We start from the raw sequence: 13,285 nt of genomic DNA on the forward strand, positions 1-13,285 counted from the left end.
AGAGCTCAGAATAATGACGAGCTGGAGAAGGGGAGTTGGGAGGGCTGCCCTGTGGGTGGAGGGCCCAAGCGGGACCCACTCCTGCCCTCTGGAGGCTTTGGGCACTGAAGTATGGGTGAGGTGCTCTGATTCATGATCCTTCTGGTGCCCACAGGTGACCCTGGCCATCACATTATTGAGGACATGTGGCTTGGAGTGACTGTGGCCAGCCAGGGCCCTGCAGGCAGAGTTCTGGTAAGTGGGTGCTCAGTGTTAGCTCCTCCACCTCTACCCGGCTCTCCCCTCATCTCCCAGAGCTGGGAGGAAAGAAGAGGGCAGCAGGGGGGTCCACAGCGCGTGTGTGCTGGGGCCTGCACACATGTCCCTTCCTGTGGCTGTGTGTCCCTCGCTCTCTGCACTCCTGGGGAGGGGGTGAGTATCCTGTGCTCTCCCAAACCCCCGCACGGCCTGAGTTCTCTGACTCATCCACTTCCTCCCCATGCCTACACTGGGTGCTCAGCCTTCGTGGGAACAAGCCGAGGGAGCCGAGGGAACTGCAAGGAGGAGAAAGGGCAGAGAGGGCCCCAGGCAGCTCAGCGCTGGCTGGCGCTCCTTCCTGGGAGGCTGACTGCCGGAAGAGGCCCAGCCCTGCTGACCCCGGCTCACCCAGCTCTGGTCTGGGGGCTAATCAAATGTGTCACCTCCTGCCCACATTCTATAGTGGCAGCCCCTGAGTTCTCCATTTCTGGGTCCCAGATAGACATTTCCCCCCACATTTTTTTCTCTCTCTGTCTCTTTTTGTTGTTGTTGTTATATTCCAAAAAGGATTTTGATTTTATTGCTTCACACACAGAAGAGTTCTGGTTAAGGCTTGCCTTGCTCCTGGTGCTCATATGATGCCACCAGGATGTGATTTATCTCAAGCACTTAACTCTGTGTTCTTCGTGTTGCCTCCATTCTTTGATAGGCATTCTTTTCGTGGTGCCAAGATGAATGCAACAGCTTCAGCTTTATCTTCTTTGACCTTCAAGTTCTATAGTCCCAGTAGATATCTGACTACAACTCATTAGCTCTGACTATTTCAGGTACTCCTCTCTGAAACAATTACTGTGACCAAGAGAATGCAATACTTACACTTTCTTCGGACATGAATTATCAGTATCCAGATAGGCACATAAACTCAGTCTTAGAATGTGTTGCTTTGATGTCAGGTTTTTCTCTTGCCTTGATAGTTCCACATGGCTGGGGAAGCCTCACAATCATGGTGGAAGGCAAGGAGGAGCAAGTCCCATCTTACGCTGATGGCAGCAGGCAAAGAGAGAATGAGGCTGTCTCTCTCTCTCTCTCTCTCTCTCTTTTCTTTTCTTTCTCTTCTTTCTTCTTTCTTTCAAGATAGAAGACTCCCAGCTGGGTGTGGTGGTTCACGCCTGTAATCCCAGCACTTTGGGAGGCCGAGGCCGGTGGATCATGAGGTCAGGAGTTCGAGACCAGCCTGGCCAATATGGTGAAACCCTGTCTCTACTAAAAATATAAAAAATAAGCCGGGTGCAGTGGTGCCCGTCTGTTGTCCCAGTTACTTGGGAGGCTGAGGCAGGAGAATCGCTTGAACCTGGGAGGTGGAGGTTGCAGTGAGCCAAGATCACACCACTGCATTCCAGCCTGGGTGACAGAGCGAGACTCCATCTCAAAAAAAAAAAAAAAAAGACTCCATCTCTCAACCAGGCTGGAGTGTAGTGGTGCCATCTCAGCTCACTGCAGCCTTGACTTCCCAGACTCAAGCGACCCTCCAGCCTTAGCCTCCCAAGCTAATTTTTTAAGTTTTTATAGAGACAGGGTCTGACCGTGTTGCCCAGGCTGGTCTCAAACTCCTGGGCTCAAATGATCCTCCTGCCTTGGCCTCCCAAACTGCTAGTGCTAGGATTTCAGTCGTGAGCCACCGTATGTGGCCCCATTTTTCTTTTTCTTTCTTTTTTTTTTTTTCTCTTAGAGATGAGGTCTGGCTCTGTCACCCAGGCTGGAGTGGGTGACACGATCATAGCTCACTGTAGCCTTGAACTCCTGGGCTCAAGTGATCCTCCTGCCTCGGCCTCCCAAGTAGCTGGGATTATAGGCAAGAGCAACAATGCCTGGCTTTTTTCTCATTTTAAAATTTGATGTGGCCAGGCTCGGTGGCTCATTCCTTTGGGATGAGGCAGGAGGATCGTTTGAGCCTAGGAGTTTGTGATCAACCTGGGCAACATGGCAAAATTCCGTCTCTACAAAAAATATATAAATTAGCCCGGCATGGTGGTATGCGCCTGTAATCCCAGCTGCCTGGGAGGCTGAGGTGGGAGGATCACTTGAACCCCGGAGAGAAAGGTTGGAGTGAGCTGAGATCATGCCACTGCACTCCAGCCTGGGTGACAGAGTCAGATCCTGTCTCAAAAAGGAAAAAATTGATGTAATGTTTACATACAGTGAAATGTACAGATTTTAAACTTCAATGAATTTTTACAAATGTATGTACCTGTATAACCAAAGATATATCTTAAAATCACTCCAGAAGGTGCCCTCGTAACCCCTTCTAATCATTTGCCACCCCATAAGCCACCACTGCTGTGATTTCTGTCACCTTTGAACACTGTTTTAAGCTCCAGGTTGGCATCAGTTCACTGAAATGCCTTTTTGAGACCCCTGTTATGGATGGCTGTGGTCTAGGAGCCCATTTAAAGTGATTCTGCACCCTGGATCCTTTAGCAGTTATTTACTCACTGTTCATTCAACAGATATTTGGTGAGCCCCTACTGTGTACCAAACACTGTGCTATTCCTAGAAGCTTAGCAGTGACTAAGACAGGCTCAGGTAACGTGCTGGTGGAGCTCACAGCTAGAAGGGACCACAGAAAGCAAGTAAACAAGAACCAGGGCCTACTTCTAGACTTTGCCTGCCTCCAGGCTGTTTTAAGTCACCCTATTCTGGCCCATCAGTTTGCCCAATAAATATATACTGAGCAGCTAAAGTGCACCCAGAGAGGCTGTGCATAGATTCTCCCCTCCGTGAAGCAGCACAGCATGTGCTTAAGAGCTCAGATTTTGGAAGGAGACAGGCTTGGTTTGAATATTCTCTGCCTCTCTCTAGATATGAGATCTTATGCAGGTTACTGAGCTCTCCATGCCTCAGTTTATCTAAAATGGGGGAAATAATCATTCCTACACCATAGGGTCACTAGCAGGCTTAACACTTAATATGTGAGGAGCTCAGAATTGTGCCTGGCATATAGGAAGCACTCATGAAGTGTTAGCTGCTGCTATTATTATTACCGTCATTGTAATTATTATTTTAATAATGGTCCTTTCATTAAGAGGACAGGGTCATCTGGAGATGGCAGAGCAGCAAGTTCCTTAATCTCTCTGTTACTAACCCCTTCTAGACCAAGAGCCTGAACCCCACAGTCTCTCATCCTTCCCTGCTTTCCCTTTGCTGAGATCTCTAAGCCACTCTCAGATCCACACTTTACAACTTTCCAAAAAGTGTTCCTGACCCTCAGAGCAGATTTCTGAATTCTGGAAAGGAGATGCAGGTTTAAGTATCACTGGGAGAAGGAGAAGCCAGGAGATCTCCTTTGACTCCTGTTTGGCAAAGCCAGAGGCTTACAGGGTAAAAGAGACAGCTGACCCAGGTCCCTGTGCCTGACTAAGGCTGCCTGTGTTTGGGGGGTCCCCAGGTCTGTGCCCACCGCTACACCCAGGTGCTGTGGTCGGGGTCAGAAGACCAGCGGCGCATGGTGGGCAAGTGCTACGTGCGAGGCAATGACCTAGAGCTGGACTCCAGTGATGACTGGCAGACCTACCACAATGAGATGTGCAACAGCAACACAGACTACCTGGAGACGGGCATGTGCCAGCTGGGCACCAGCGGTGGCTTCACCCAGAACACTGTGTACTTCGGCGCCCCTGGTGCCTACAACTGGAAAGGTGGGGACCATGGGGCCATGGGGGAAGAAAGGAAGAGCAGAGACCACCCACCCCTAGTTAGCCATGGGGACAGCTGGCCTAGACCATCCACACTAGAAACAGGACCTCATGCCAATATCAGCAACCACCATGACTTCTACTGTTTTAAAGCACTTACTATGTGCCAGGGGCCTTACGCATATTATGTCAATCAATCTTTTTTGTTGTTTTTTTGACATAGGGTCTCACTATGTCACCCAGGCTGGAGTGCAGTGGCACATTCATGGCTCACTGCAACCTCAACCTCCCCAGGCTCAGGTGATCTTCCAACCTCAGCTTCTTGAGTAGCTATGACCACAGGCATGTGCCACTACACCTGGCTAATTTCTGTATTTTTTGTAGAGATGGAGTTTCACCATGTTGCTCAGGCTAGTCTTGAACTCCTGGGCTTAAGCAATCCACCCTCCTCGGCCTCCCAAAGTGCTGGGATTATGGGCATGAGCCACCATGCCCAGCCTCAATCAGTCTTTATTATTTATTTATTTATTTATTTATTTATTTTTTTTGAGACAGAGTCTCACTCTGTCACCCAGGCTGGAGTGCAGTGGTGCAATCTCGGCTCACTGCAAGCTCCACCTCCAGGGTTCACGCCATTCTCCTGCCTCAGCCTCTTGAGTAGCTGGGACTACAGGTGCCCGCCACCACGCCCGGCTAATTTTTTTGTATTTTTAGTAGAGACAGGGTTTCACCGTGTTAGCCAGGATGGTCTCGATCTCCTGACCTCGTGATCCGCCCACCTTAGTCTCCCAAAGTACTGGTATTACAGGTGTGAGCCACCGCGCCCGGCCTAATCATTCTTAAAATACTCTTATGAGGCAAGTATTATTATATCCATTTTACAAAAACAAAAACTAAGACTTAGAGATGTAAATTGCCCAAGGCCAACAAAGTTATGAAACCTGGATTGGAATACAGGTCCATCTGACTTCAGTTTAACCATTTACAAACTAATTCTAAAAATAAAACATGCTCCTGGTACAACCACTACATAGTACAGTAGGCAGTGTCCTATAATAATAGTTATCGCCAGGTGCAGTGGCTCATGCCTGTAATCCCAACACTTTGGAAAACTGAGGTGGGAGGATCACTTGAGCCCAGGAGTTCAAGACTAACCTGGGCAACGTAGGGAGACCTTGTCTCTACAAAAAATTTAAAAATTAGCCAGGTGTGGTGGCACACACCTATGGTCCCAGCTACTCAGGAGGCTGAGGTGGGAGGATCGCTTGGGCCCAGGAGGTTGAGGCTGCAGTGAGCTGCGATTGTGCCACTGTCCTCCAGACTGAGCAGCAGAGCAAGACTTTATCTCAAAAAACTAAATAAATATCGCTACTTTCTCTCTTTCTCTTATCAAAAGTCATGGGCACTTTTTCATGTTGATATATATAGGACCATCATTTTAGAGGATGAAGGGTATTTTCTTGTAAAAGACCATGCTTGTAAAAGACCACACTACACATGGTCTCACAGGGGGTGTCTGGCAGCTTATACTCTCTCCATCTCTTTGCCTCCCTCCATCACACAGGTTGTAGCAATAGGGACCCCTTTTCCCTTACTGAACCTTTATTGTTGTAGAATCAGCAGGCAGAGGAGCCTTGAATCTCCTCTTGACCAACAGGTAGCCCCAGGCATAGTCACAGCTCTGGGCTCACCGAAGGCTGAGGCCTCTGCCCCCTCTTCTGGTCCTGCCTCCCACCCCCTGGTCATGTAGCACCTTGGCAAGGTCACAGATACTCTCCAGCAGCAGCCCTGGGTGCAGGGTCCAGCTAGGCAGCCCGAGTTTGGGGTCAGGACCACAAAGAGATAATGGTGTGGAGTCTGACTTCAGTGTCTAGAGAGTGGGGAAAGCCATCTAGCATCTAATATCCAGGAGCCTGAGTGATTAAGTTCTAGCCATGGCTCTACAACCAGCTCCCCATGGGACTATGAGCAAGTCAACTTCCCTCCTGAGCCTCACTTATCTGCAAAATGGGGGTCATAATTTCACCTCAAATAATTGTTATAATAGGCCAGGCACAGTGGCTGACACCTGTAATCCCAGCACTTTGGGAGGCCAAGGCAGATGGATCACTTGAGGCCAGGAGTTTGAGACCAGCCTGGCCAACATGGTGAAACCTTGTCTCTACTGAAAATACAAAAATTAGCCGGGCATGGTGGCGCATGCCTGTAATCCCAGCTACTCGGGAGGCTGAGGCAGGAGAATCGCTGGAACTCAGGAAGCGGAGGTTGCAGTGAGTCAAGATCACGCCATTGCACTCCAGCCTGGGCAACAAGAGTGAGACTGTCTCAAAAAAAAAAAAAAGGAAAAAAGAATTGTTAAAGAGGATGTGTTTTATAAATGGCAAAATGCTCACCAATGAAAGGGGTTATTACTATCCTTGTTGGGTGGGGGTGGGCTGGACATGGTAGAGGAAACCAGAAACCGGTGGTGACTTATACTCCCTACTCTCCCTCCCTCAATCCCTGTGAAGGAAACAGCTACATGATTCAGCGCAAGGAGTGGGACTTATCTGAGTATAGTTACAAGGACCCAGAGGACCAAGGAAACCTCTATATTGGTGAGTACAGTAGTGGTAGCCCATCAAGTGATAGAGGGGAAGGGGGCTTAGTCCCTGGTGGAAAGGTGAGGCCAGAGTGCAGTTGTGACTAATGGCTTTTAGTTAAACTAGCACACACGGATTGGCCAGCACCTGTATGCCAGGCCCTGTTCCAAGCTCCCAAGATGCAAAGTTCTTGACTTCAGGATGCTCACAGTCCAGTGTCCAGGCAGAACTGGGGCTGGGATGGGCCATGGCTGCTGGCCATCTGGAGTCTACTTTCTTGCCCTACTTGGAATAGTGGGATAGAACATCATGGTGGGGGGCAAGGGAGGGAATAGGGAGATGGGTCCAGAGTAGAAAGAGACAAAGTTGACTGGGATCTTGGTTGAACATCTTCCCTCTATCCCAGGGTACACGATGCAGGTAGGCAGCTTCATCCTGCACCCCAAAAACATCACCATTGTGACAGGTGCCCCACGGCACCGACATATGGGCGCGGTGTTCTTGATGAGCCAGGAGGCAGGTGGAGACCTGCGGAGGAGGCAGGTGCTGGAGGGCTCGCAGGTGGGCGCCTATTTTGGCAGCGCCATTGCCCTGGCAGACCTGAACAACGATGGGTGAGAATCTAGGGACATCCTCTGGGGCCAGGGAGAGCGATGGGCGGGGGAAGGCTTACCTAAGCCAGGAGAGGGGAGTGGAGGATTTGCAGTTGTGCGGCTGTCTGCATGTTGTTTGCAGAGGTTTGCAGTCAGGCTTTATGGGAGTCTGAGCACCTGCACATGGCATTTGTGGGACCCCTGCGTTTGCTTGTTTCTGCTTGGGATTTGTATGCTCCAGTGGATGTGGGTTGTTTGGGTTTGATTTGTGCCTGCATGGCATCTCCATGACATATGTCTTCTATTTGGTGGGTCATATTGGCATCTCCATGTCCTTCCCATGCACATGTCCTTCCCACCCATGACCTGTGGCCGGAAGAGCCATTTGCAGAGCCCTGTGCCCTGGCACAGTCATGCCTGTCAAACAAGAACTATGCTGCATATTGGAGGCTGACCTCACACTCCCATTTCCCTCCTCTCCTGTGTAGGTGGCAGGACCTCCTGGTGGGCGCCCCCTACTACTTTGAGAGGAAAGAGGAAGTAGGGGGTGCCATCTATGTCTTCATGAACCAGGCGGGAACCTCCTTCCCTGCTCACCCCTCGCTCCTTCTTCATGGCCCCAGTGGCTCTGCCTTCGGTTTATCTGTGGCCAGCATTGGTGACATCAACCAGGATGGATTTCAGGGTATGAGCCAGCACCCCTCCCCCAGCACCCCTCCTCCAGCACCCCTCCTCCAGCACCCCTCCTCCAGCACCCCTCCCCCCAGCACCCCTACTGACTGAGCACCAGCTGCACATCAGGCTTGACAGGGCCCACAGATGAGACAGGATGGGGCCGGACCTGGGGAGCTCGCAGCAGTACTAGAGAGAGGATGTGCAGATGTGCAGAGGAAGCAAGAGGCAAGCTCAGTGGGCCTCCTGGAGGAGCTTGCATGCCACTGTGCAGCCAAGGCTGGGCTGAGAGTGCACAGTAGAGAACTGATGGGGCACAACATGGGTGTGGAAACCGGCCTGGTGTGCCCAAATCTAGCGGGTGTGGAGTGTTCACATCAGAGAGGAGGCTGGAGGGGGAGTGGGGTGGGGTGGGGTGAGGATGGATGCTTTGAAAGCCAGGCAGAGTATCTTAGGGATTTATATTTGGGTAACGGTGATGGTGGGGTCGTGGGGCATCCAGAGAAAGTTTTAGGGCAGGGATGTGATATAATAACTTTGTACCCTGAAGGATGATTCTGGAAGGGGTATGGGATGAGTGAGTGCAGGGGTGGAGCAAGGCCAGGGGAATTAAGATCAAGAATGTAATATCTCAGGTGGGAGATGATAAGGAATGGGACAAGGTGGGAGCCCTGGATATAGGGGTCCTCATAAGTGTTCTGCAGGACTTGGGGACCAATCGGACCTGGGGTATCAGGGACAGGGGCAGACCCAGGGCTGGAGTCAGTGCCATAGGGGCACCTGGCTTATCTGAAAGTCACTTCTCTGATAATCTCAGTTTCCCAGGACATAGCTGAGAACCAAGAGGAAGGCAAAGGAGCCTCTGAAGACCCAAAATAGGTGCCAGAAAGTTCAGTCACCAGAGGCCAAGTGTGCACTGTGGAAATCATTTGGTTTCGGCCTGGGACCTGCTTCTGCTCCCTTTACAGGGCTTACTAACAAGCCTGGCTTGCTGATTCCCTAGGCCTTATCCGATCCAAAGCTGCAAACTGGAAAGAGTTCAGTTTAAGAAGATAACCAAATACTTGGGGGTTATTTGTGGAGATAATGATTAGCATGTAAAAAGCCTTGACACTTTCAGTGAAGTTCACTGTAGTGTTGTGGTTAAAATCCCAGCCCCTGCTGTGAGACAGCCCTGGGCTCAAATTTTCTCTTCTCTACACTCATTAGTTGTACAACTCTGGGTTTTTGGAGTGTCTCCTCATCTATAAAGTGGGGGGACAATAGTACCCACCCCACAGCACTCTCGTGAAAATTAAATGAATAGCTGGGTGTGTTGGTGTGTGCCTGTCCCAGCTACTTGGGAGGCTGAGGTGGGAGGATCACTTGAGTCCAGGGGGTTGAGGCTGCAGTGAGCTATGACTGCGCCACTGCACTCCAGCCTGGGTCACAGAGCGAGACACTGTCTATAAACACACACACACACACACACATGCACACACACTGAATGCTTGACAACTATCTGGTAGAGTCACTTGTCATCTCCTGAACCTACTTTCCCACCCGTGATAGGAGGAAGCTGGGCTCCGGATGGTCCCAGTGTTCATCCTGAGCTGCAGAGCTCTGCTCTGTCCCTGATGCTCTGAGCACTGCCCATCAATCAGGCCAAGATCAGTTCTGTGCTGGGCTCTATGGCCTGGAGCAAAGAGTTAGGGAGACATGGGGCCCAGAGTACCTGGGTGACCCTGTCTTGCCTTTTCTTCTGCAGATATTGCCGTGGGAGCTCCGTTTGAAGGCTTGGGCAAAGTGTACATCTATCACAGTAGCTCTAAGGGGCTCCTCAGACAGCCCCAGCAGGTACAGAGAGACGGGGATGGGTCTGCTGCCCCCACCAGCCGAGATGGGCCTTCCTTGCTTTCCTTCACCCAACCCTTCCCTGTAGCCCCCTGGGCCCTGCTCCCCAGAGCCTGCCCCCACCACTTTCCCCTGCCCCCAGGTAATCCATGGAGAGAAGCTGGGACTGCCTGGCTTGGCCACCTTCGGCTATTCCCTCAGTGGGCAGATGGATGTGGATGAGAACTTCTACCCAGACCTTCTAGTGGGAAGCCTGTCAGACCACATTGTGCTGCTGCGGTGAGCCAGGAGGCCAGTGAATAAGGGTCTTTCTCTTCTTCATCTTTGTCTGCACAGATTCCCATCTGTGTTCATGTTTGCGCTAGCTCCTTGGAAGCCTGGGCCCCAACTCTGGCCTGGGGCAGGCAGGAGGCACTGATATCTGTCTGGCTCTGTTGTCTCTGCAGGGCCCGGCCCGTCATCAACATCGTCCACAAGACCTTGGTGGCCAGGCCAGCTGTGCTGGACCCTGCACTTTGCACAGCCACCTCTTGGTGAGATTGCTCTGCCCACCTACTCCTCATTTATTTATAGGGAGGCCAGGAGGGGCTGCAGCTCCCAAACCCCTCCCCTGGCCTCCTGACATCCCACCTTTAGAAATTTGATTCTTGGGGCCAGCATTTGCCCTCTCTACCCAACCTCATTAAAAAGCAAAATTCCTTGTAAGAGGTAATGGATGAAGTCAGGGGCAGTAGAGTATAGTGGTTCAAGGTGGGAGCTCTGGACGACCTGGTTCAAATCCCAGCTATGCCAGTGCAGGGGCGGGGATGGGCTCTGGAAAGGGGGACGCATTTAAGTGGATGGATATGGAGGAGAGTCTCCTCAGGTGAATTATTAATCCCTCTTAGGCTCAGATTTCTTGCTTGTAGAACAGAATTGATAATAACTGATTCACAGGGTTGTTGTGATAATTAAATGAGAAAATATACAGAAAGTCCCTAGCACAGCACTGTGTATACCCTAAGTGCTCAAGAAATGTTAGTTGCTAAGAAAGTGACAGTAATGATGGCAATGACCCCAAGGTCTTTAAGTGAATGAGGATTTTGGATCAGAAGACAAAGGCAGACAGAGCAGGGAAATGGGGTGGTTGGTGCAAGGAGACCTGGACTGGGGATTGGCCGACCTAGGTTCAAGACTGGGCTGGGCCACCAACTGACTGAGGACTTCAGACAAGTCCTTCTGGGCCCTAGGCCTCAGTTTCCCCATTAGTGACCTCTAACCCTGTTCTCTTTGGCTTTAAGGGGAGTGGAAGGGAAGGGGTCAGGGACACCACAGACCTGCTTTGTGGACTCCCCAGTTTTGTCCCTGCCTCTCTCCAGAAGGGCCTCGGTTTCCTTTTGCCCAGTACAGAGGCGAGAGCTAGGGCCTGGACGTGTGTGTCCCACTGTGACCCGCCCTCCCGTACATCCCTCCAACAGTGTGCAAGTGGAGCTGTGCTTTGCTTACAACCAGAGTGCCGGGAACCCCAACTACAGGCGAAACATCAGTGAGTGCTGGGGTGCAGCGTAAAAGGGGTACGCTCCCCTGTCCCCTTGCTGACCACCCTGTCTACCTGTAGCCCTGGCCTACACTCTGGAGGCTGACAGGGACCGCCGGCCGCCCCGGCTCCGCTTTGCCGGCAGTGAGTCCGCTGTCTTCCACGGCTTCTTCTCCATGCCCGAGATGCGCTGCCAGAAGCTGGAGCTGCTCCTGATGGTGAGGGAGGAGCAAGGGTCAGGATGAGGGCTCCCAGGTCCCTGGAGGAGGTGGCCAGTGTCCCCCTAGATCAAGGGTGAGGGACGGGGGTCTCCCCAGAGACAGAGGTTGGGGACATCGGTTTGGAAGGCTATTGGTGTGTAGGAGTACAGTGTACAGCACCCACACATGAGGAGCGATGGAGACCCTTGGGGTGGGGATGGGGCCAAAGGGCTTATTACCTCCAAGGAAAGTGAGGAGTGTGGGAGCTCTTGGCTCAGCCCACCTCTGGGAAAAGGGGTCCCTGAGTAGGGAGCAAGGTCAGTCCCTCTCTGGGACATCAGGGTGGAAGGGGAGAGCTCAACCTGGGGACCCTGTGGATGGGGAGGTGAAGGGACTTTTGAGGAGGAGAAGCCCTGTCTGTCCTCTTGGAGGGTCAGGATAGTAGGAAGTCGCAATTTGGCGACCGGACTGGAGGGAGTTCAGCCTAACTGTCAGGTTTTCAGGGTGGGGGGGTGGTCCAGCTCTTCTCTGGGGTTCAGGGTGGTGTGAGGATTCAGCTGGGGCAGGGAGCAGTGCAGGGCCGGGCTCAGCTCACCCTCTCTCCCCAGGACAACCTCCGTGACAAACTCCGCCCCATCATCATCTCCATGAACTACTCTTTACCTTTGCGGATGCCCGATCGCCCCCGGCTGGGGCTGCGGTCCCTGGACGCCTACCCGATCCTCAACCAGGCACAGGCTCTGGAGAACCACACTGAGGTGAGTGGGGCTGGCACCTGGACTGGAAGACCAGGGGCCAGAAGGGCGGTGGGGCGAGAGGGCACTGGGGGTGGTGCGGCCCTCACACCTCCGGCCACCCCCCAGGTCCAGTTCCAGAAGGAGTGCGGGCCTGACAACAAGTGTGAGAGCAACTTGCAGATGCGGGCAGCCTTCGTGTCAGAGCAGCAGCAGAAGCTGAGCAGGTGGCTGTGGGCCGCCGGCCGCGTTAATCGGCCAAGGGTGGGACGGGGCCTCATTAACTGGCAGGGTGGGGGCGGGACCTCATGGCAAGGCGAGCCCAGGGACAGGGCTTTAGTGGGAACAGGTGGGATGGTCAGAAACGGGGCTTTCTCCTCCAGGTGCGACTAGAGGACGGGGCCTGGCTGTCCCAAGATGGGCTTTTCTCACCTAGGAGACCCCAGGGGCGGGGCCTAGTTGATCCGGGAGGGCCCTGGGGGCGGGGCTCTTGGCTGAGTCCTGGGCTCCTGCTCTCAGGCTCCAGTACAGCAGAGACGTCCGGAAATTGCTCCTGAGCATCAACGTGACGAACACCCGGACCTCGGAGCGCTCCGGGGAGGACGCCCACGAGGCGCTGCTCACCCTGGTGGTGCCTCCCGCCCTGCTGCTGTCCTCAGTGCGCCCCGTGAGTGCCCGCCGGCCGGCTCAGAGCCCAAGCAGGGCTCCCCGCGTCTTTGCATCCCCATATCCATGTCCTGTGCAGGTGTTGTCGTCTGCCACGTGCCCACCTCCTCTGGTCTGGGCCTTCTTGGGGGCCTTAGCGTCTCTGCTGCTTGGAGAATCCGGCTCTCAAGCTCTAGGGCTTCTGACCTTGCACCACAGAGGAGGGAGGACAAGCCCTACTTTGACCCGACCCTGACCTTAGTCGCCTTCTTTCCTCAGCCTGGGGCCTGCCAAGCTAATGAGACCATCTTTTGCGAGCTGGGGAACCCCTTCAAACGGAACCAGAGGGTGAGCACCGGCCACATCCTCCCAGTCCTCCTGGGTCCCAGGCTGCACCTCTGATGAGCTCCTTGTCCTTCTAGCCTCGGCCTGCCTGCTTTCTGGGCTCTCTCGAAGTGGAGAGCCACAGTGCGGGAGGAGAGACTCAGTAGAGGGTGAGAAGAGGCCCAGAAACTAAGACAAATGGGGCTGCTAGGGAGCTGTGCACAAAGCTAGAGCAGGTGGAGGGGAGGAAACCAGTT

General features: G+C 53.0%; 1 protein-coding gene across 3 annotated transcripts in view; it reads left to right on the plus strand.

Annotated features, from left to right (window-relative positions):
- Positions 1–13,285, plus strand: part of ITGA3 (integrin subunit alpha 3) — a 35,381-nt gene that overhangs the window by 8,293 nt on the left and 13,803 nt on the right. For all 3 annotated transcript variants that reach the window (XM_055101073.2, XM_003817468.7, XM_014342162.5), the window contains exons 3-16: positions 155–234; positions 3,683–3,932; positions 6,440–6,526; positions 6,918–7,125; positions 7,593–7,789; positions 9,524–9,612; positions 9,752–9,888; positions 10,056–10,142; positions 11,067–11,134; positions 11,207–11,343; positions 11,934–12,083; positions 12,189–12,286; positions 12,579–12,726; positions 12,984–13,052. In XM_055101073.2, coding sequence (XP_054957048.1) covers positions 155–234; positions 3,683–3,932; positions 6,440–6,526; positions 6,918–7,125; positions 7,593–7,789; positions 9,524–9,612; positions 9,752–9,888; positions 10,056–10,142; positions 11,067–11,134; positions 11,207–11,343; positions 11,934–12,083; positions 12,189–12,286; positions 12,579–12,726; positions 12,984–13,052 — 1,805 coding nt within the window. The remainder of the gene's footprint in view (positions 1–154; positions 235–3,682; positions 3,933–6,439; positions 6,527–6,917; positions 7,126–7,592; positions 7,790–9,523; positions 9,613–9,751; positions 9,889–10,055; positions 10,143–11,066; positions 11,135–11,206; positions 11,344–11,933; positions 12,084–12,188; positions 12,287–12,578; positions 12,727–12,983; positions 13,053–13,285) is intronic.

This window comes from Pan paniscus, chromosome 19 (genome assembly GCF_029289425.2).
Source record: "Pan paniscus chromosome 19, NHGRI_mPanPan1-v2.0_pri, whole genome shotgun sequence".
Taxonomy (NCBI): Eukaryota; Metazoa; Chordata; class Mammalia; order Primates; family Hominidae; genus Pan; species Pan paniscus.